The 21,180-nt window shown below is 47.7% G+C and overlaps 7 protein-coding genes across 7 annotated transcripts; 3 read left to right on the top strand and 4 right to left on the bottom strand.

Moving 5' to 3' along the window:
- Positions 1–69: 69 nt before the first annotated feature.
- Positions 70–3,156, top strand: BJ212DRAFT_1479312 (BRO1-like domain-containing protein; the record flags this gene model as incomplete). The annotated part of the gene is made up of 5 exons (XM_041339852.1): positions 70–256; positions 310–821; positions 870–2,018; positions 2,071–2,372; positions 2,421–3,156. 5 exons carry the CDS (start codon positions 70–72, stop codon positions 3,154–3,156), a joined length of 2,886 nt encoding a protein of 961 aa, XP_041194867.1.
- A 95-nt stretch (positions 3,157–3,251) lies between these two features.
- BJ212DRAFT_76391 (uncharacterized protein) lies at positions 3,252–4,081 on the bottom strand. The gene is made up of 4 exons (XM_041344013.1): positions 3,779–4,081; positions 3,693–3,727; positions 3,613–3,633; positions 3,252–3,558 (listed from the first exon to the last, which is right to left on the bottom strand). Exons 1-4 carry the CDS (start codon positions 3,824–3,826, stop codon positions 3,348–3,350), a joined length of 315 nt encoding a protein of 104 aa, XP_041194866.1. The 5' UTR covers positions 3,827–4,081; the 3' UTR covers positions 3,252–3,347.
- Positions 4,082–5,311: 1,230 nt separating this feature from the next.
- On the bottom strand, positions 5,312–7,985 carry BJ212DRAFT_1446266 (amino acid permease-domain-containing protein; the record flags this gene model as incomplete). The annotated part of the gene is made up of 13 exons (XM_041338220.1): positions 5,312–5,461; positions 5,511–5,548; positions 5,603–5,720; positions 5,770–5,977; positions 6,027–6,206; positions 6,254–6,431; positions 6,484–6,556; positions 6,682–6,785; positions 6,832–7,006; positions 7,062–7,296; positions 7,348–7,455; positions 7,508–7,726; positions 7,927–7,985. The coding sequence occupies 13 exons, from the start codon at positions 7,983–7,985 to the stop codon at positions 5,312–5,314; spliced, it is 1,845 nt and encodes a 614-aa protein (XP_041194865.1).
- Positions 7,986–11,634: 3,649 nt separating this feature from the next.
- Positions 11,635–13,352, top strand: BJ212DRAFT_1479308 (uncharacterized protein; the record flags this gene model as incomplete). Its single annotated transcript, XM_041339851.1, has 7 exons — positions 11,635–11,811; positions 11,865–11,928; positions 11,987–12,330; positions 12,384–12,560; positions 12,614–12,961; positions 13,013–13,186; positions 13,239–13,352. 7 exons carry the CDS (start codon positions 11,635–11,637, stop codon positions 13,350–13,352), a joined length of 1,398 nt encoding a protein of 465 aa, XP_041194864.1.
- On the bottom strand, positions 13,191–15,112 carry BJ212DRAFT_76356 (uncharacterized protein). Its single transcript, XM_041344011.1, has 3 exons — positions 14,108–15,112; positions 13,721–14,053; positions 13,191–13,666 (listed from the first exon to the last, which is right to left on the bottom strand). The coding sequence occupies exons 1-3, from the start codon at positions 14,873–14,875 to the stop codon at positions 13,517–13,519; spliced, it is 1,251 nt and encodes a 416-aa protein (XP_041194863.1). The 5' UTR covers positions 14,876–15,112; the 3' UTR covers positions 13,191–13,516.
- A 977-nt stretch (positions 15,113–16,089) lies between these two features.
- On the bottom strand, positions 16,090–17,733 carry BJ212DRAFT_76259 (uncharacterized protein). Its single transcript, XM_041344009.1, has 7 exons — positions 17,595–17,733; positions 17,416–17,542; positions 17,177–17,368; positions 16,884–17,127; positions 16,661–16,833; positions 16,488–16,613; positions 16,090–16,390 (listed from the first exon to the last, which is right to left on the bottom strand). Exons 1-7 carry the CDS (start codon positions 17,676–17,678, stop codon positions 16,326–16,328), a joined length of 1,011 nt encoding a protein of 336 aa, XP_041194862.1. The 5' UTR covers positions 17,679–17,733; the 3' UTR covers positions 16,090–16,325.
- Positions 17,734–18,757: 1,024 nt separating this feature from the next.
- On the top strand, positions 18,758–20,459 carry BJ212DRAFT_1298430 (uncharacterized protein; the record flags this gene model as incomplete). Its single annotated transcript, XM_041332697.1, has 8 exons — positions 18,758–18,801; positions 18,851–19,062; positions 19,116–19,549; positions 19,603–19,620; positions 19,680–19,853; positions 19,908–19,997; positions 20,053–20,103; positions 20,151–20,459. 8 exons carry the CDS (start codon positions 18,758–18,760, stop codon positions 20,457–20,459), a joined length of 1,332 nt encoding a protein of 443 aa, XP_041194861.1.
- Between the last annotated feature and the right edge of the window lie 721 nt (positions 20,460–21,180).

The following is a 21,180-nucleotide window of genomic DNA, read 5'->3' as shown; positions in this document are numbered from 1 at the left end:
ACACGATCCGCGGGCTGCAGGAGGTTCTGAGTGTACATCTAGACAAATACCAAGGTATAGTTTTCAGACATGGCGCACCAGTCGCCCATGATAGCGATCCCCAAGAAGACGACCGGGGATGTTGATTGGACAGGCCCCATACGCAATCTCATTGCCAAGTCCTTCGGCGAGAACCCAGACAATTATGCACAGGAATGCCAAGCTTTGCAACGCTGCAGGCAAGACGCTGTAAAGGGAGCAGGCAGCGATATGACAGGTTCGTCGTTCAACCAATCACAATCTTAGGGTACTCACAACTTTGCTTCCCAGGTCGTGATCTACTCTACAAGTACTTTGGGCAACTCGAGATCCTAGAGATGCGCTTCCCCGAGATCCGCGTCAACTTCCCGTGGAATGATGCTTTCACGAATAAGTTGACTACGCAGACGGCTATTGCGTATGAGAAGGCTTCAGTTCTGTTTCAGATCGCGGCTACGCATTCCGCCATTGCTGCCTCCCAGAACAGGTCCGATCCAGAGGGACTCAAACTCGCCTTTTACTACTTTAGGACATGCGCAGGCATGCTCACATATATTAACGAGAATTTCTTGCATGCCCCCTCGACTGACCTCAGCCGGGAGGTGATCAAGTTTCTGGTGGGAGTCATCATGGCGCAGGCTACAGAAGTATTTTTGGAAAAATGCATCGACGAGAAGAAAGCACCTACTTTGGTAGCCAAGATTGCCTCCCAGTCTGCTTCCATGTACACCTCACTGAGCGAGGAGGTAAAAGATTTCATGGGCAAGGGCATATTTGATCGCAATTGGATCACTCTCATTCAGGTATGTTCATATCCCGAAGCAGGAGATTAGCATTGACATATTGTACAGATAAAATCCAAACACTTTGGCTCTATCGCACAGTACTATCGCGGTCAAGTTGACAATAAAGCGGGGGCCTACGGCGAGGCCCTCGTACGGTTCACCCTCGCTGAATCTCTAGCAAGAGAAGCCAATCGTTCTGCTGCAAGTTTCACTGCTTTGTTCGCCCACGTATCACCTACGCTTCCCGCAGATGCCGGACCTTCCATCTCCGAACGCACAAAGGTACAGCTTCAGCTGAGCACAGACCGCAAGACAGAAGCGCAGCGCGATAACGACCTCATCTACAATGCTGTCCTTCCATCTGCCGACGCACTGCCTGCTATCGAAAAAGCGGTTGTCGCAACGCCTATTTCCATTCAAGAGGTGTATCGCGCACCAGATGTCCAGAATGTTATAGGCGCGGATATTTTCGTCAAGCTGATTCCATTGAGCGTGCACGAGAGCGCCAGCGTGTATTCTGAGGAGAAGGCAAAGCTTGTACGCAAAGAGGTTGAGAACGCAGAAAGCGCTGAGGTTGAGGTGCGCAGTGCACTGGAAGCAATGGGAGTGCAGGCGGGACTTGCGAGGTTCAAGGCGATGGCTGAGGGTAGCTTGGGTGGAGAGGAAGAGATCCCCCTGGATGTACGCCGTTGGCGAGAGGATATCAACGTCATGGAGGACAGGGAGGGCATCGACACGCTTTTGCAACAGATGGCTCGTCTCAAGGAAGCTGTCAAAGTGGAGCTGGACGGTATCTCGCGGGATCTCGATGTTGAATCGAGAGAGTGCGAGACGATGCGGGTCAAGTACGACCACCTATGGACACAAGAACCATCTGCATCTTTTACGAAGCCTATTCGGCAGGACTTAAAATCTCATATAGGCGCTCTAGACGCTGCTGCCGTGTCCGACCAACAGGTATCGATGCTCTGGGAATCGGTCAAATCTGATATTCGACTGTTGCTATCATCTGACGTCGAAGAGGTATTCCGCGCTAGCGCCCAGCGTGATGCCCCTTCAGAAAGCCTGCTAGATCTTGACATCGGTGTCGAGGCGCACGATGAAACGGAACGAGTCAGAATCAGACAGTATACTACCGAAATTGAGGAGCGCCTGGGACGGTTGAAGAAAATTGCGTATGAGCGAGGTGAAGTGCTCAAAGAACTAAAAGACAAGGTAATGTGCACAATAATATTATTTAGATTTAACTAACATTCTTCCCACATAGATCCAAGCCGACGACGTCTCGCACCTGCTGCTTTTAAATCGCCGTAACCCTGGCGCCGAGCAATCGCTGTTTGCCGCAGAACTTGAGAAATTCCGGACATACCAACAACGTCTTGGAACCACTGTACATAATCAGCAAACCGTGTTGCAGGAAATTCAGGGACTGTGGAAGAACTTACGAGACCTTGCTGGGCGTGGACCTGGCGCAAAGAAGTGGGATGAGCGCGAGCGGCGGAAGAAGGATACCGTACGCAGGTTCTCAAATGCGAGAGACGGATATATGGAGGTCAGGGATGGGTTAACGTATGTGTACTCTTTTTCCCCTTTCATCGTATCTGAAATTCGGTTCAGGAAAGGACTGCAGTTCTACCAACAACTTACTGAACTGAGTGCTACACTTGCTCTTAGTGTTAAGTCCTTTATCACCGACCGTCGATCGGAACGCGACAGACTTGTTGGGCAAGCGGACATCCAGCAGCGGCTTGCGGTACCCCAGACACCTGCTGAAAAACCTCCCTTACCACCGCCGCCGCGTTCTCCCCCATCTCTGGACTCATCCTTCGCATCTATGAACCTGCAAGGAAGTCAGAATTCAATATCTCCCCCACTAAAACCGCCACAGGCGTCATACTCCCCCATATTCCCGCCTCCTCCACCCCAGCCAATCAAGACATATTCGAATCTCCCGCCACCTCCACAACAACCCGCACGCCCAGCATACACAAATCCAGTATCGCCAAACCCGCCATTCGATCCATATGCAAGCCTGGGGGCGTTCGGATCCCAGTTTTCTACACCACGCGCCGCCCCTCCAGTTCCACAGCAGCAAACGCACTCTGCTTCGCCACAAAGGCAGTCTTCCTTTTTCTTACCACCGCCACCTCCGTCACGACCGCAGTACGCTACGAATCCACAGAGTCCACAGACATACGGCCAGCAAGCTCCGCTTCCGCCACAGTCATGGCGACAATATCTTTCACAGACACAGCCAACCCAGCAGGGTTCACAGTACCAGACCAAACCTCCACCTCCGCCACCTTCACAAGGCCGTGATACTCAACAATATTATCAAGGGTATGGAAGATGATAATTTACGTAGATAGAACCGAAATGTGCACGTTTGGAAGGAAGCAATTGGGATGCAAAATAATGGACTGCGGGGCGCATGTCGCCAGTATGTAGTTTGCGGTGCATAGCAAATTGCTGGCGTCAAGATTCCTAGAAGGGACAACTGACACCTTTCGATTAGTCTAATGCCTAGCCTAAGGGCAATTGGTATCATGAGTCGCCACCATACAGAACTTTCTTCCCCAACTCTACTGCACGCTGCTCCCACCGCCAAGCAGTTCCGAATAAACCAGCAACCTCATCGTTCCATTTGGACTGAATGAGCGATGTTAACGGATGATGCGTTATACGCACGGATGCAGGCGGAGGAGAGGGAATTGTAGTCGAGGCGTTAGCGATACGCTCCGAGAGCATATGAATGCTGTGTAACATGTTAAGTCGGGGTTAGAGGTAAAGAGCTGGGATATGAACGAACTCGGCACGGTGCTGGGCAGTCCTGTAATATGAATAATGAACAGGCTTGTCTTGAATTCTTGCAAACGGATGGTTGCTCACCTGGTTTGCACCAAGTTCGAAAACCCATGGTAAATCTAAAGTAATGGGTCCATTAGACGAATGCTGATTTGGGCGACAATACTTACACCACCCATCACAAGTGCACCAGCGAGAGAGCCAGCCACGAACGACATCTCTGTGATGGAAATTAAGTTGCTAGTATAGTTGTTTGAGTTTTGTATCTTGACAGTGTACTTGAAGCAAGTTGACTGTCAAAGCCAAATACGTCACGACAACCATTAAAACCAAACGACGATGACCCGGATGCTGATACGGTCCCGACAAACGGCGGCGACAAGACCCTCAGAGAGACAGTCCATAAAAAAAAGATGACCCGGTCACTACAACGGTATGTAGTATTTACTGCTCATTGACATAACTTCTTGTTGACAATTTAAATGCAATAGACCATGATGTCCACAACTCCGAGTCCGTGCGAAGTCGTTTTTTTTATTTCAAATTTTTGTCCATTGAGAGCGACACTGAGACTCTATGCAGGACAATACTATCTAGTCTTGGGCCCCGTGTCCCAAGCCCGACTCAAAACCCCAAATGCATTGATTAGTAGGGCGTGCCCCCATCAATCCGCCGTTCCCGCCGGCCGGTGCGAAGTCGTTGTTAAACTGAGGACTTGTTAGCTGCCCAAGGGTTGACATAATGACTCATAATGTCAACCCCTAGGCAGCTAAACATGTACTTCTCAAGAAGCCCAGTGGCAATACCGCTGAGGAAATCTCTTCTACTGCAGACTAGAACGGTTCTTCTTGAGGCATTCCACCATAGGCAAGTGTCTATCTAATTGCAATGACAGGCTGTCTTGATGAAAATGCCACATTTCCAGGTTTTACCCGCTGTTCAGTGTGTCAGGGCCATCGTTGATAGCGGGAAACTTGGCACTCTCACTGAGAAGCCTTTGCGCTTCAAAAGGGTATCTTTGCCAACGCTAACAATCCGATCTCGGCCAAATCTCGGCTGCAGGATAATGATAGATTGCGGATGTCAGCTTTCCCTTCTCCCGCCATGAGCTCCTCTAAAAATGTTCTTCCAAGGCTAGCTGTGTTCGTTATCTTGCATCAAACAACCCTAGCGCGGTGATGTCCGTGAATTGACATAGGCACCATTGTCAATCTCAACTATGCTTCCTCAGAACCTAACGGCGAGTCAGTCCACCGCCAAGTGCGACTCCAGCCCTGTCCGATTGGCCCCCCAGTCGGAAGTTTCCACCCGTGCAGTTTACGAACGTGGCTTCATCGAATCGAGCTCAACTTCGTAATGCAACAATTTATAACTTGATCACTATGGCACTTGACGGCAGCGTTCCCATGACTGAGGCAGTGTATACATTCGAGGGTGGTGGTGGTGGTAAAGGAAAGGAGCGGTGGTCTATGGCACTCAACTTAACGAGTAGCTAAGAAAACGCCCACAATAACGCGCTCTATAAATATCGTAAATATCTTATCTACATTATCCACGAATATATTCATGGTGCTGCGATCCAGATCAGAAACTATGCCCATACAGCGGCAGACGAACCCAAGTATCAAAAGAAAGTGTTCAATGTCAAAGGACGGCGCCCTATCGCAGCACCGAGTTTAATGTCAATGCGATGCGCATGATGCTCAGATCGAAATGATGCGTGTTCCAAGCTCTGCCACAGGATACTGAAAATTCGGACCTGGGCTATTCATGAACATGAGAGACCGCGGAATTTTCAAATGGTGCGCTACGGCGGCTAGATTTTTTGGATCAAATTGACCTTTAATAAACATCTGCCGGAGGTCAGAGGTTAAGTGCTAAGCAAGACCATTGTTCACGCACCAGATCAACAGTGATTTCAGGAAACGCTTCGTCCAGAACTACGAAACCACACCGTCAGGATTACGGACAGAAATATAGCAAGATATGGTTACTTTTCGCGTTGGCCTCCATCTCGGAAGGTACGTCTCCGCTATGAAAGTGCACTATCTTCAGACATGACGTTTCTTCATTACGTCGGACGTAAAGAATCATGTCGAACAAGTTGTTGATCTTCAGGAACTATTTTAGTAAACTTAACCCTCTACTTTGGTGCGCGTACCTCATCGGTTTTCACAAGCAAACAAACCTCCCGCCTACGCAGGCTTCTCATACGCCGGGCCAGACCGTCACCCCACCCTTTGGTAAGCCGCAGTCTATGCAGCCAGGGAAGCTGGTCATACGCCCAGTATATCCATCGCAGCATAGTCACCTGATTTTGCGAGATGTAAAACAGAACGAGAAGGATGATGAGGTACAGAGCAAACCATCTAAAGCAGTGATTTAGCGAAATATCGTGACAAGATGGAGGCGCCTTACCCTGCTATGGTAGGATCGATGGCCACGTTGCCTGCCGCTACGGTCACGGCGACACCGATAGCACCAGTAACGAAAAACAGTGAACATTGGGATGCACGCGGAAGTCGAGGTCGTGAGAAACGGAGGAGTACGAGACAGATAGGGAAGAGCGCCATAACGGCCAACCACACCATCGTAAACCTGTTAAATCTCAGAGTCTTCCGATACTGCTGAATTTGAGAACACACATCTGGGATATCACAACCAGGTTTGCGCCCGTGCTTGCATATATTAATGCGCTGAATGCAATGAATGAAAAGACTGTGACATAAGGGGCGCCTGTTGCTGGCACTGTAGCAAGGAATACGCGAGGAAGGACACAATCGCATGACAGCTTAACAAGGAGCTCGCATGCGCTCAAAATTCCTAAAAATACGTCATGAGTGTGGATCATGACGCGCAATTCTGGTTCACGAACCTGTAAGTACACCCGCACAAAGTACAACAACGGCGTCAACTACGACCATTATCCGTAACCACCGTCCTGCAACCTGGCCATGCACTTTAGTGTCACGCATAGTCATCGAAAATTGCAAGCGTGCGCACCATTTCAGCCAACAAACTAAGGGTATTGTTGCCACTTTCAACTACGTCGAGGGGCAATAAGTGCCAAAACAAGGAGCATCATAACGCTAGTGAGGAAAAGTGCAGGTAAATGCAAGTTGCGGAGAACTTTGGGATAACAGTTCTGCTTCATCCTTGACGTATACGAGGGTGCGCCTAAGCTGTATTATACACACTGTGTGTGACAGGTTGAAATACTCACATTCAAATCCAGTCAGCCCTAGCATCCCTAAACATATGCCATTGAACACCTGTCGGGCTATAGCTGCTGGAGATAATCCAACGTGCCTCAACGACCAGTTGGAACTGAGCTGCGCCATCCCGCCTCGCCCCCAAGCAACGACAGAAGCTACAATAAGCATGATCATTACCACAGCCTTGCTCCCACGTATGATCAGAAGTAGGTAGACAGTAGGAAACATCAGAGCTCACGTGCATCGCCAGTATACCAGTTGCTACGCGAGCACTTTCTCTCAAGCCTGAAAGGCTGACGAAAGTGAATAGCACGAAAACAAGGACGGCACCGACATAGACTGGAAAGGGTAGCGAGACTTCGCCTGCAAGATATGATGCCGCGGTTGCAGCCGAAACTACTACTGTGGCTGAAAAATCTAGAAGGAGGAGCGCTGCCCCAAAAAGAGCCACAGATTTTGTAGATACATTGAGCCTGGTGGTAATGTGTCACAAATATTTCTGTTCAGAAGCAGAGACAACGTACAGGTAGGTATAAGGAGCCCCACTAATCGGAAGAGCAGAAGCCAATTCTTCCATGACAGGACGCCACAGGAATAATGTTAAAGCTGCCACAAATAGCGAAATAGGAGAACTGAAAGTAGTTAGGCGTGTTCAAATGTATATTTATTTCGAAATTAGCTCACTAGACACCGCCGACAGCGACAACGCTCGGCAGAGTGTAGAACACGCCGCCAAGTATGTCATTCGCAGCAAGAGCACTGGCTGTAAACTGCCCAAGAACCTGCTGCTCTCGGAAAAAATTCAGTTCAACTTCACCCTGATCTATATCTTCAGGTGTAAGGGTGAGATGAGAGATAGAACCCCAGCCAGCAAACTCAAAGTCATTGGTGAGGTTCAGGAATCTCGAGGGAACAGCCGTAAACTTGGGTCTTCCTTCTTTACGAGAAAGCTGCCGCCGAAGAACAATGTCAAAGTGAGACTGGTTGAACAAAGGGGGGGTGGCAACGAGCAACCCAGAGTTTGTTCGGGAGTCTTCCTGGCTGTCAGCAAGGTCGCTGAAACGTCCGTTCAAAGGTGCCACTCACAATTCGTACGAGATGACAAGTTTTCACTGGAATGTGGAGATACGATTGAGATGCATTCCTTTTCAGAGTTCCGCATCGCGTTTACAGCAATGAATCGACGAGCCTCAGTAGGTCCCCTATTTGGCCTGGCTACGACAGTAAAGAAGCCAGAGAACTGACTCAGTAGTATGAGTAAGGGTGTCAGGTGCCTCAGGCGCGTTTATGAGCAGTTGAATGCAACACAATAAAAAGCCACAAGAGCTTCAATTCGGTCGTTTGGTGGCCCTAAATTGTCCTTCTCGGGCTCATATATGTAGTCTGAAGAAAGAACTTGACATTTTCAACATTCAAAAACAAAATTAAGTAAATTGCTAACTTAAGTCAGGGTCCTTTAGGGTCCTCAAAGTTTAAACGCCTAATGCTGTCAACCAGCGGACCCGCACGAGTCCGGGTTTTTGTGCGGGCCTGAATGTTTTCCCACCCGGTGCCCGATAACAAGTCACCCGCAGGTCACTTGTTTGTTAATGCGATGACTATCATTGCCAACGTCGCATTTTTAGACACATCAAGATTCCGGGGATTCAAACGACAGACTTCGGATAGATTTTCTGATAGGCACGGTCACGGAGAACTTGGATGGACAGATGTTTGACAGATATGCTTGTGGTCTGTGTGAGTTGACCATGAATTCTGCCTTTCTCGGTCTCACTGCAAGCATACAGTTTCAGCATTGTCTCTTCACGGAGACGCCAAATTGCCTGTTTGGTTCGGAAACGGCCGAATCGGGTTTGGTATGTAGGTTTAGGGGTTCGACGTGCTAAAGGCCGCGAGACTTTGGCGAGACGAAGCTTCCTACCCTCACTCAACCCTGCCGGTGGGTCGTGGTTGCTGGACGCAGCTGGCCGGTCGTCGTTTCTTGTTTGCAGTTGTGCGACAGAGCCTGTGCTCCCACTAGGTATATGGGCTCAGTAGTATTGTCCTAAAGAGAACGAGAAGGTCGGTACAGTTGGGGTAGCGATAGCCCCCTGACGAGAACTTTCGCAGGTTCGAAACTCCTGTCATCCCCGCCATCCCAGCGTTCCTCTTTCTTCAGCTGACAGACCCTTATCTTGAGGGACGGGCGACTGCAGCGGGTGTGCCAAGAACGTGGTTTGCCTCGCGAAGCTCTGCTGCACGCTGGGCTTCGATTATCCAAGGGTCGCTGGGTCCTCGGACATTAAATAACATAAACAACTAACTTGTTTCACGACATGTTGATCCCAAATCAAAATTAAGTGTCTAAACGTGACAATGCATGATGTCACCTGTGGGACTTTGCGAGCAGTCACCGGCCCAGGCTTGTCTCTTGGCAGATTGAAGTAAGCACTGGTCCCAGGCTACTCGCACCGCGATCGAACAGGCTCTCCGGGAAGTGGGCAGTTCAGTGCAGTAGGTCGAGGGTAGTTGGCAGAAGTCAGCAGAACTACGATGGTCTGGTATTTGTTCTCACTAACAATCAATAAACATGTAACATTTGTTTGAATGTATCTCGCTATGCAAGTTGGCAATTACCATGGCCCAAGAGCCCAAGGGCCGTCCTGTCCGAAAAGTCGTGTCCGACAGCTTTGTTCCTGGGAAGAAAATCAAAAGCAACTCAAACTGCTACTTTCTCAAATGTAACTACTGCTCGGCATCCATTGAGGGCCGTGACGACAACCACCTCAAACATTTAATTGACCAAAAAACATGCCCCAAAGCCCCTGATCGCACTCATGCAGAAGTTCGTGGCTACCTCGCTATAAAGAAAGGCAATCGAGACTTTCTATCCCCACCTATCGCGGAAGCAGAAGTTTCTTCCGAGTTGACCAGGGTCAGACTGGCGTGGAATGACGAAAACGAAAGAACCCCCCTGGGTATGTAGATCTCCCCTGAGCAAATAGCAAGTAATATCGGTAAGTAATTACGTTGTAACGACAATATATGTGGAATAATCAGTAATTGCATATTCATTGTTCATTCCGACATAGCATTCCCGATTGCCGAGAATTGGTTATTCCGGCACTTCCTTGATGCCTCCTATCAAGCGCCGTCACGTTACGTACTTTCACATTCAATCACTAGGGGTTCGCTGTGACCTTGCTCCGAACTAATATTTTTATTCGCGGGGAATTTAATCATCATTCACTATGTCTCATTTTGCGATCTCCTAAGTCCAGAACTCGTGTCGGTCGATACTTCTAATCATGGTCAGTCTCATCTTCGGACATTTACCTTTTGATGATACAGTTAATGCAAGGGACATCTTCATCTGCACAATTGATCACAGCATGTTTGTTCCTTCGAATGTGTTTTATGACTGGTACGTTTCCAGTCACGTCCATCTCGTTACTTGTGATACCTGCCAGCTTCCGAATTAAAGCATTGGGTGGACTGTATGACTTTGGGTTTTCTCTGAAGAAAGTACATCCATAATCATGCCCAACGTTGTATGTCTTGTGGAATTGCACAGACGACGAGACGAACAAGTCTGTACCTAGTTGGTCTACCCAGTGTAGGACTTCGAGATTGCTCAGATGTCGTAGTTCTAATACTCCGCTTCGCCGAGGTACTGTCACTACGCGCACTTTGTCTGTATTTGTGGCATATAAAACCCCAGTTTGTTGTCCCAGATATGTCTGTAGTTCACGATTGTCAATCAATTTTTAGATTTGATGTTTAGTTACGTACAGGTTGGTGCTCTGGGACAAAAAGATCTGATAACGTGGGAGGGTGTAAGCACGCCGGCCTACCTGAGTTTCCATAATCAGTACATGCACTGTCGCTGATGCTGAAAGCTAAGCTTTCAGTATTTCACCTTTTGGTGTAACGGTTATGCAGGCGGCAGTCTGACCATGTTACAGATACGGGCCAACGAGTCGTTCGCGTGTTGAACGTTGAATTGTGTATACAGGATCTGTTTCGGCAATCGAGGCTAAGTCGCTACATCATGTTTGAGCACTGGAGAAATTTTTGTAGTGAGAATCGTGCATCCCACTGGCACTCCATCACCAGCGTTCTTTTACCATAGTCGGCGACATTGCGCCATAGTATAAGATATAAACCACCACAAGCGTATTGTATGAAGTTGATGTCGATGTTTATGCTCCATTGTATTTACTTGATGCAATCTCTGCTTTGGTCATAAGCTGAAGAGGTGATGTGTGATTTATCAACGCGGTTTCGTTCTGCGTCCACGCTGGATAAAAGATTGAAACCTGAGATTGCTTCGGTGGCAACGAGTTCCAAGCACTAAGAGGGTATGTCGCAAGGGTTAATATATTGTATTTGTACCACTCTGTCCTTGATCGTTGTTTGGTTAGGCGCTTGAATCTTACAGGTGATGTACCGGACATTCCGGACAGCGGCATCATCGACTGGAGTGAGCTAGAGAGAGTTGGCATGCCAGCTGGCTTCATTGAAGAGATTGATGACTCAATCGAGGCTCAGAGAGTGCATCAGGGTGGAATATCGATGCACTTTTGACATCAGAATGTATATCCTCAATGTAGCGGTCAGTTATTTTTGCCATAGTAGAACCATAGTCGAAAGCGCTCGAAATATATTGTTCCGACTTCTGCCATTCTGCCAATTGCCACGAGGCCAATTCCTTTGTGCCCCCTACACTACGCCTAGCACCGCAGCGTCTCGTCCTCGTCGTTCCAATCGCATGAGAGCAAATTCTTACATAACGAAATATACACCGGTGCACTGCCACTGCAGCTTGTTCCATGGCCCTCAGCTTTGTTGACATCCCTCTCGAATTATTACCTATAATCTTTGATTTTGTAGTCAGAGCTCAACACCTTGCATTCTTATGTTTGGTGAATAAATCATTCAACGAATTTGCGATCCAAAGGCTCTACCGGCGCATTTACATCTACGCATGGCACAAGGCTAAGTCAAAGGTGGATACTATATTGCGATGTATACAATCCCCGTTTATTCACATCCGGAATAGGTCGTTCTGCTGTTCCAGACACTTTCGAATTGTCCTCGTCTTGCACAATACGTTTCACGTCTCGGTGAGCCCACACCAATTCATGATACCAACCAGCGCAGTTACTAACCCCCGTTATACAGAGATAAGAGCCTTTCCAAAGGCACTCTCTTCTTCGTCATACAGCGACCTCCTGGATCTTTGCACAAGAGGGATACAGAATTGTGTCAACCTGAGATCATGTGCCTGGACTCGAGATGGCTCGCTGGAATCAGCGATTCTCCTGGCTCTACAGCAATGTCCCCAACTTAATGAACTCGAGATCAACGGAAAGGACAGCGGATACTATGATCCTAACATACTTACACAGTTCTCTAAACTGTCTAGAATATCACTCATAATGCCGAGCGCGCAAGTTATTGAAGTTCTTCCCTCCTGGATATCCGCTACAGGTCCAACCCTTCGGAACCTTACTTTGATCTGCCAGGTATGACAAGGATCAGAGCGATATGAATTCATTTGTCTCATTCTCTTTGGTAGACATCGAACCTAATCACTGATACCTTGCTGGAAACTCTCGCTCCTAGCATGACTGAATTGGATCAATTATTTATTATTGGATGCCCAAAGGTGACACATAGAGGCATTGGTGAAATTGTGTCAGCCAACCGTAATGGCCTCACGGGTATCGGACTCGAGAGGCTTTCCCCAGCGTTTGTGAGTCTTCAACCTTTCGCCGTCACTACGCATCTGCTGACTGTATCGAGCAGGATATGACCAGTTTCAACAGCACCTGCAAGAAGCATCGGGCGTTTAGGCGTCTCAGATCAATCACTTTGGCGGTTCATATTGAGACGCCCTTTCAGACATGGACGAGTGATGTAACGGAACTACTATCCACTGCGCCATTAGAAGTATTACAAATTTATGCCACGACGCCAACTCCCAAAATGGTTATCGCGGACGATTTTTGGAGAACCATTGTCACGATGCACGGGTCGCGCCTCAAGCGGTTTTCTATTGACCGGATGTCCATTAGTATGGGTGCATTACATGACATATGTTCCCGATGTTCTGTTTTAGAGCAACTGTTTGTCGTCACCGCGCGGCATAATTTGGTACGCAGCTTGTGTTTTTTGTGAATTGAGGTTCCCATCCATACCTGTCAGGATGATGTGACCCGCTGTTTCGCCGTTGCTCGTAACCTCCGCGAGATTCATGTCAATTTTTATCGTGAAGTAGATGAAACGGAAGAGCGGTCCATGATGAAAGATGCTCTGTACATTGTCCAACAATGTCCTGCCACAGTGACGCAGATTGGATGCGATACAAGGGTTTGGCACGTGAGTTGCTTTCTCATCAAAACGATTGTTTCGTTCTTAACTAGAGCACAAGGTACGACGTGAGTTGCGGATGAACGACAAGAGTGAATTATACACCGTACCTACCCTCACTAGTTATGAGAATCCGGATATACCGGAACAATTTCTTGTCGCTCGAGGGGCGTAGATGAACTGCTTACATGTCACCTGCTACACGAAAAGGATTTTGAATTCAACATTTGTGTACAAACATGAACTTGGTCGAATCAAGAGAACAGACGGACATGAAAGTACGTTATATATTTACAATACATGAGCGCAACCTAGTTGGTAGCATCCAGAACTCGATTGTTAGGCTTTGTTTGTCATTCTATCTGCAGGCATTCGTGGCCCTACAACCTTCGGAGGCTTCTGAGTTAAGTATGATTTTGCAAAAATACGACATTGTTCGCGCTTGTGTGCTTGAATAGCCATCCAGCCTTCGACAGTATCAAGAATATCCTGACAAAAATTTGCTTAGACATAGTTGCATCCACAGCAAGTTCTAATGCTTACCTTCATGATGGCCTGGGAATGTGGCACAGGACACCACAGATACAAGTCAGTTAGTGGATCGATAATGCGCAACTTTTCTATGAGCTGAATCAATGCTGGCAGATTTCGTTGTTTGCACAATCTGTCGTCTGCATATAACAGGAGGGCGTGCATGGCGCACAGACGGTCAAAGTGTATGTCCTCCAATAGTATGGACAAGCAAAGGGCGATGTCTTCGGCTGTCATGACATTAGCAGAGAAGAGTGATCCGAGAAGGCCAGCCTTGTTTACTCCTATCAGCGTGAGGGTAGAGTGTCGACTAGATGTGGAGCATATGTTCTTCCAGTCGCCGTCCTGGGAGCAACGTTTAGTACTCCCGTTTTCTCAATCAGCGGAGAAGGACTCAACTGGTTTCCAGTGTACGCGAAACATCTCCATAGCGCTCACGCGCAGGGCCGTTTCGAGACGTTTCATCTGTTTCGGCGATTCCTTCGCCAACCTGTCTAACATGGTTTGCACTACCATCGAAACAAGTGGCGCTGACTGGACGCTCTGCGCTCCATCGGTCAGCAGACTTTTGACAACGAAAGCCAAGCCATGAACTCGGAGTTCTTCCATTTTGGCATCAACAATTTTTCCAAAGCCTCCCGCGAAGATTGGGGATTCGCCGGGTTGCGTGACACAACTGTTCTCGGCGTCTGAGGGACATGAATGGTGCTGGTCGTTCCGAGGCAATGCGTTTTCCTCAGGACCATTGGTTTCGAGTGAGAACTTTTTTTGCGCCTTAGGCTGATAACCTTTAGCAACATTGTTCGAGGAAACATCATCCACGCTGCATGTGTGCGAAGTAGAAGTGCAAGTCCCATGTATGAGAGATGAAGGATTATTGACGACAGCGAAAGTAGTGTCCAATGTAGTTGGTGGCGCACGAAAGAAGATAACATCTCCTTGCGGCGGCATCGGCATCGTGTCAACTTTGTTGTTAGGCGTAAGATTCCAAACGCTACGGACAGTGGTGCTTGGTGGGGGGAGAGCGCCAGGGGTGTTCGCAAAGCACTTGACCATGTTGCGTGTCCTGATCTCCAAGTCATTTGTAATAAGGTGCTGCTGAGAGTTCTTCTCAAACGACTCTAAGATTTGGGATGAGACATTATCTGGTAGCGTGCTGAGCGGCATGATTTCGTGTGACAATCGACAGTGGGAGAGATGTTGGAACGACCATGAATATGGGCTGCATCGTGATTTATATGTCCGGATTGTGTGCGTATGTGGATATGTGGACTGTGGACCGAACGCTGTAGAAGGAAGAAGGAATACAAACACGAGGTAAATTGTCAAAGCTGGCGGTGGCAGTGAGAATAGGACACAGCAACATCGCTTGGCTTGCGACCCAGTGCTCAGCTTGTACACAATGCCTGGTGCAGGAGCGAGCCAATCCTGTTTTCAAAGGAGAGATCAACTCGCGCCACACACGAGATAACATGGTGCATTGACTACACTAAAGTCCACCGCTACACCACGGGTTTGAGCTTCAAGTTATATTGTGACAGCGAAACGAACAAAGATGCTTGTTTGATCGAGCATGGATTCTGAATCCTTTTGTTATTTAGATGCTTCAAGAGAACATATCTGACTTGATGCCTAAATGGATCACTGGAGTCTTAGTGGATGGTGCTCTGACCTAGCCTTGATTCTTCTTGGTTCACCTACATAAATTCAGCAACCGGAGATTGCGGACCAACCTTAAACTTGGTTTACCATCGAGTTGAAGTACTATAGCGCAGGGAGGCGACGCTGGCGAGATGTTTCAAATAATTATTGTGGCGTTTTGAACTCCGACTGGAAGCAAGAATTCGAGAACCTAAGAACGCGCAAGTGAAAGGCGTATATACTAAACGTATTCAATAAATATACCTGACACGAATTGGACTGTTCAATTCACTGATCCGAAAGAGAGTCTCTGTAAAGAAGGTGAACCACGTCTCCTACAACACTTCAAAGAGCCTCTTGAGATGATACACCAGCTGGTCCCGCAGAGACATACTAAGATCTGAGAGATATTATCAGATTGCTATAGCCGGATTCGAAATGAGCAACGTCAGTCCGAATTGATAATTACCGCACCGAAATTGTGATCTCTGGGTGTTTGCAGCATCAGCAGCTACCGCCGTTCATAAGGAGTAATAACTGGCGAGTATTCAGGAAGATATGCATATCCGGCAGTACTCCATACATATTGGGTTGGGTACCAGCAATAATGTTGTCCCCTGTGAAAGCTAGGGGCTTACATTCTTAAGAAGACGGGGCCACAGGTCACCATGGGTGTTCAAAGCCATTCTAGGGCTTAATATGTACCACTCAAATCGCAAATACAACAATAAAGTTATGACTCGGGTGGAGGAAAGAGCTGGGTGAACATGATGGGTTGTGAATATTTGAGTTGGCGCCACGGTACAAACGGTCTGGCGACAATACGTCAGAGAAACATGAATGGTAAGTCGGAGATCACTGTGGAAGGATTATCAAAACAGCGCACATTCAATCGACCGAGGACAATGTTTAGCAACTTGAACTGTGAAAACCAATTTGAGACCTATCAAGTCAAACTTGATACAGACGAGTACTTTCAACCCTGGAACGCGACACCTGTCTTCTTCGCTTCTGCAATGCCGCCTCCTGCGAAGCCAGTGCCTGACGATATAATGAATCAGAATGTGGTAGCACAAAACGCAGTCCTTTTGCTCCACAAGGAGCTACATGACCCCAAACAAGTTAAACAAACACATACCTTCTCTCTTTAATTCGATCATGTCTTTATCAACAAGTGTGTGATCACAAACGATGCACTGCTTGGCCACCCGCACCAGCTTATCAACACATACTTTGCATACAACATGGGAACATGGTTTCATGACTACGAATGGTCAAATCCTGCAAGCAATATCAGAGGCATGGACTCACAGAACATCATCCTATTATTGTGAAGATTACTTTTGCAGGCTGGACAAATTGGAACTCCATCATCCCCTAATTTGGATTTACCCTTGTCGCTCTCCACGGGAGTAGAATCTGATGATTGCGACGCCGACGCAGCGGGTAGCAATGTAAACTTCACAGGCACCAATGACTTCAGGCTGAAAATGTCATGAGAGGTTGTTTTCCATGACAGATGATATATACCAACGTTATCGGGTGGGGTGGATTCCCTCCCCGGCAGGTTGTTTGAACCTTAACATCCTTGAGTGAGCTCGGTAAACCGTTTGAGGTGTATGTGGGAGTTAGCGAAGGCAGCCAAAAGTCCGGTAGTTTATGTCGTAATGACTCCGCCTGCTCTCGTTCGATCTGTCTTAGGGCTGCCTCTTCGGCTTCACGGGTAAGAGTTTCAACTGTTGAAGAGTCGAAGTCAAGCTTCCGCTTTGATGATCGAGCTGGGAGCGATTGAGCACACTAGGAGAAGTGAATGGAGAAGATACGTACAGTCTTTCGCTCCGACGCCAGATGCAGATGCAACAGACGGCAGGTTCGCAGACAATCCCAGTTGACCCTTCTCAAAATCACGAAGTACACGTTCCCTGGCTGCCTCTCTGGCTCTCTCTTTCTCCTCTTCAGTTTCTTTCTTCAGCTGTTCAAGGCGTTCCTTCTGCCGCTTAATATCCTTTTTCTGTGTCACTGAATACTCAATTTGTATGAAACTATACATGCCATTGTGAACTTACATAGGTCGGTGTACGCACACTCCCTGCAGAATAAATGACCTTGATCGCATGCTATTGGCTCTCTCGCTCGTTGCAGGCACAAAGAACATGCGTCAAAATTTCGCATTGATTCATTACCCAGGCGTTGCTGTTGCAGTACTTGGTGAAAAGCTTCGTATGATCCAACTGAGCAGACGCACCCGTTTCGTACCATACTCCGCCTTCTGTCTCTCAGCGTAAGAGAATACTGAAGATGCCGTATTATTTTTACTGTGCTTCGTCATGACAAGCTGCAAGACAAAAGGTATCTGTCCTAGTAAATCCTTGGAGTAACTTACAGTAACTCACGAATAACTCTACCAATTAGGATTACCAAGCTTACGGGCTACTCCGAAAAGCCATTAAGGGCCCGTTCCGTTACTAGGTCCGAAATTGAATTTCTGCTTCAACCTTCTTCGACCAACTTAACCCATGTAGGAGCAACTGATATGCTAGCATCGGTTCTAGCAATTATCAATACTGGAACCACCATAGTGACCATATCTTCCGGCCGAGAAATTTGATTCTGAATCTCATACCGTGACTTTGTTTATGTACAAGTAACCTCAAGTACAGTCTGGCGCGGAAAGAGGGAGATTACGTCGGCAACGAATGTGGTTAAAACCTTTGCATCCATCGTTAACTCGTGCAAGATTCCATCGGCGGAGACAGCTATTTTTGTTCCCCGTAATGAACTGATTCTTCGTATGTCCCGTCTTTTTGCCAATTCACGACTCATGATCGTATCATCCTTGTCCTCGGCCTCCTTAACGGGAGGCCCTACAAAATCAGGTTCTGCGCGATGCTGTCCTAAATGCATCTGCCACACCGTGATCGGCTCCTGAAAATGGACTAGTGTCGCTTGCAGAGTGGCCCGCGAGACATCGGATGCACCATTTCAATCTATCATGACCACTGTTCCACTGTTTGCGTTGCAGTGTATCGCTGTCCAGCCCGCTGATCGGTCAAGAACTGCCTTTCTTTGTAGTCATATCTTTGCCAAGCCAAATACTTATCTCCACAGTCATCGTATGACCCGACGATCGTATCACGGTGAGTCACAACAGTGGGCAGCCTGAGCAAAACGACTTACTACTCAGGTATAGTTATTTCACTTCAGGTTCTAACACATTCCGGCCCTACGGCTCCACGCAATGCGGGCTCAGATATTGACAGTCCGCCAGCAGATGCCAGCCCTTTAATCACTACGACACACTTCTGGACGCGACTGTCTGATTGCCCCAAAATAGTATCTCGAACTGACCTATAAAATGGTAGCCACCGCGCCCATCCTATAGCACTTGTAAAGTCCGACCTCTGATCAATGTCGTTCTCATTAGCCAATCCCAAATTTCGAGTAGCAATCTGGTAAGTCAGATACTCCAAGAATGTAACGCGGACTGAATTTCCTGTGCAGCGGTGCAGGCGTAGGAGGGCTTGCTCTCGCTGTCACAATCGGGAAGTTTGCAGATCGGGATATTCATATAGACTTGTATGAAGCGCACGACACCATCACGACTGTTGGGGCCGGGATTGTAGTCTCGGGCCGTACATCAGAGGTCATGAAAGAGCTCGATGTGTACGAAGAGATCTCCCGTATTTCGACCAACCCCCCTTCCTCCAGTCATGGTCTGTCAAAGATTTTTTTTTTCAGCCGTATGTAACTTAATTCGTGCCGACAGCGCCAATATTAAGGAGGTCTGATATTCCACAGGGTGGTTTTGAATGGTTTCAACAAATTCCCACACTAATGTCATCTCATATGCACCGTCAGCATCTCATGGACACCCTCAAGCAACACCTCCCCTCGTCGTGCAGCCTTCACTTTAATAAACGACTCACGCGATATGACAAGCAGTTATCAGGATCGCTCATGCTTCACTTCGCTGATGATAGCACCTCAACTACGGACGTGTTAATAGGGGCAGATGGCGTCCACTCCTCAGTGCGGAAGATGCTCTTCGAAACATTAGATCGAGATGTTGTGGACCCAAGTAAGATAAGACACTACACTGATCCATCTTGGACCGGGACGCTCGTCTATCGCACCGTATTTCCGGCGAAGAAGCTCTCGGATTTGGATCCAAACCACGTATCCTTGAAGGATTTTGTGATAGTAAGCCCGCAAAAAAGCAGTGGTCATCGTCGTGATTAACTCCCATTTTGTAGTTTTGCGGAATGAGAAAGGTAGATTGCTGCTATTACTGGTCTCCACTTGCTGATGAATCTGTATTATAACTTCATAGCACGTCGTTTCGTATCCAGTTTCACAAGGAACACTGATCAATGTAGTGGCATCTGTTACTGATGAGGAGAAAGCTGGCACACCTTTTGAAGACCGCTGGGTTTCATCTGTGTCCCATGAAGAGGTTCAGGAACCATATCAGGACTTCGAACCCGCTGTTAAAAACCTCTTGAAAGTAAGTTTTGGGCTATGCCCCTCATGCCACCCTCGACTGATGATATTTCTGCAGTGTTTCGAAAACCCCTCAAGATGGGCGCTTCATGTAGTGAATGAATTGCCATTATCTGCTTATGACGGAGTTGCCCTGATAGGTGATGCGGTACGCTTCTCCTTGTTGACTATATAGAAGATATCCTGACGAAATCGGCGTGTAGTGTCATGCGATGACACCCCACTTTGGCGCCGGAGCTGGCCAGGCAATAGAGGTAAGCGTAATCTTTCGCCAGGCCATGCGATCTCACTTTGTACGAAGGATGCTTTTGTGCTTGGTCGCCTTCTTGCTCACCCACTCACAACATTGGATAACGTACCCGCTGCGTTGAAGGTATACCAGGACGTTCGCCTACTATTCGCTCAATCCGTAGCACGTGAATCGGCACGTGCAGGACGTTTGTACGACTTTGACATATCTAGTGCAGCAAACGTGCAAGAAGAGTTGGAGATTCGAAAAGAGCAGCTCTTAGCCCAGTGGGAATGGGAAAGTAAGGATAGTCCCGTTACCGAATGGTTAAAGGCAGAAAGGAAACTGCAGGAAAGCATAGGAGTGTCGAATGGGCTATGAACGTGAAAACGATGTATTACTAGTAGTACTATCAGTATTATTAAATTCTCTCCCAAGTTGTAGCCCGGCGCGTTGAACCTATACACGCGACGACTGGACGATAAACCTTATGACATAGTACGCGACTAAAGCCCACCGTCTCGGATTGCAAAATAGTACATACTGACTATCCAGAGTGCAGTTCGAGCTTATAAGGAGCCTGCGAGTGAGAAGCTCGAACAATGGCTTACTAATCGAGTGGCGCATAAAAGACGATCCGCACATATGCACGCGCGTCTTTTTCTTTCACCATCACCGTCGCCACCTCGTTACCTTTCTCTCAATTTGAGGGTCCTCACGCATACATTCAGTCACTCACTTCGTAGTTACCCTCATTTACAATGACTGAAACTTCGAACCCTGTAGCCCCACGCAGGGCAGGGGGAAAAAGCACCGATGCTTTCATCTCCGCGAATTCCCGCGCGTTGACGGACGGTGAGATTAATCGCATTGTCGAATCAGTTGGGAGGTGTGTTATGGTACCTATTGATCTCGAGGATCTTGAGGCCATTATAGAAGAGAATTTGGCATGTGCTGACAGGAATGTGACCAGAGAGTCCAAATGAAATGATCCTAATTTTATTGAAGAAATTTCTGATGACAAGTCCTTCCTTGATGAGCCTACTGTTACAGTTATGCTTGCCCCCTATCCATTCTTCTTATCTTTTACTTACTTGTATTA

The sequence above is a fragment of the Suillus subaureus genome (genome assembly GCF_016647635.1).
Source record: "Suillus subaureus strain MN1 chromosome Unknown BJ212scaffold_10, whole genome shotgun sequence".
Classification (NCBI taxonomy): Eukaryota; Fungi; Basidiomycota; class Agaricomycetes; order Boletales; family Suillaceae; genus Suillus; species Suillus subaureus.
The sequence above is the reverse complement of the archived record's forward strand: the minus strand, read 5'-3'. Positions and strand labels throughout refer to the sequence as shown.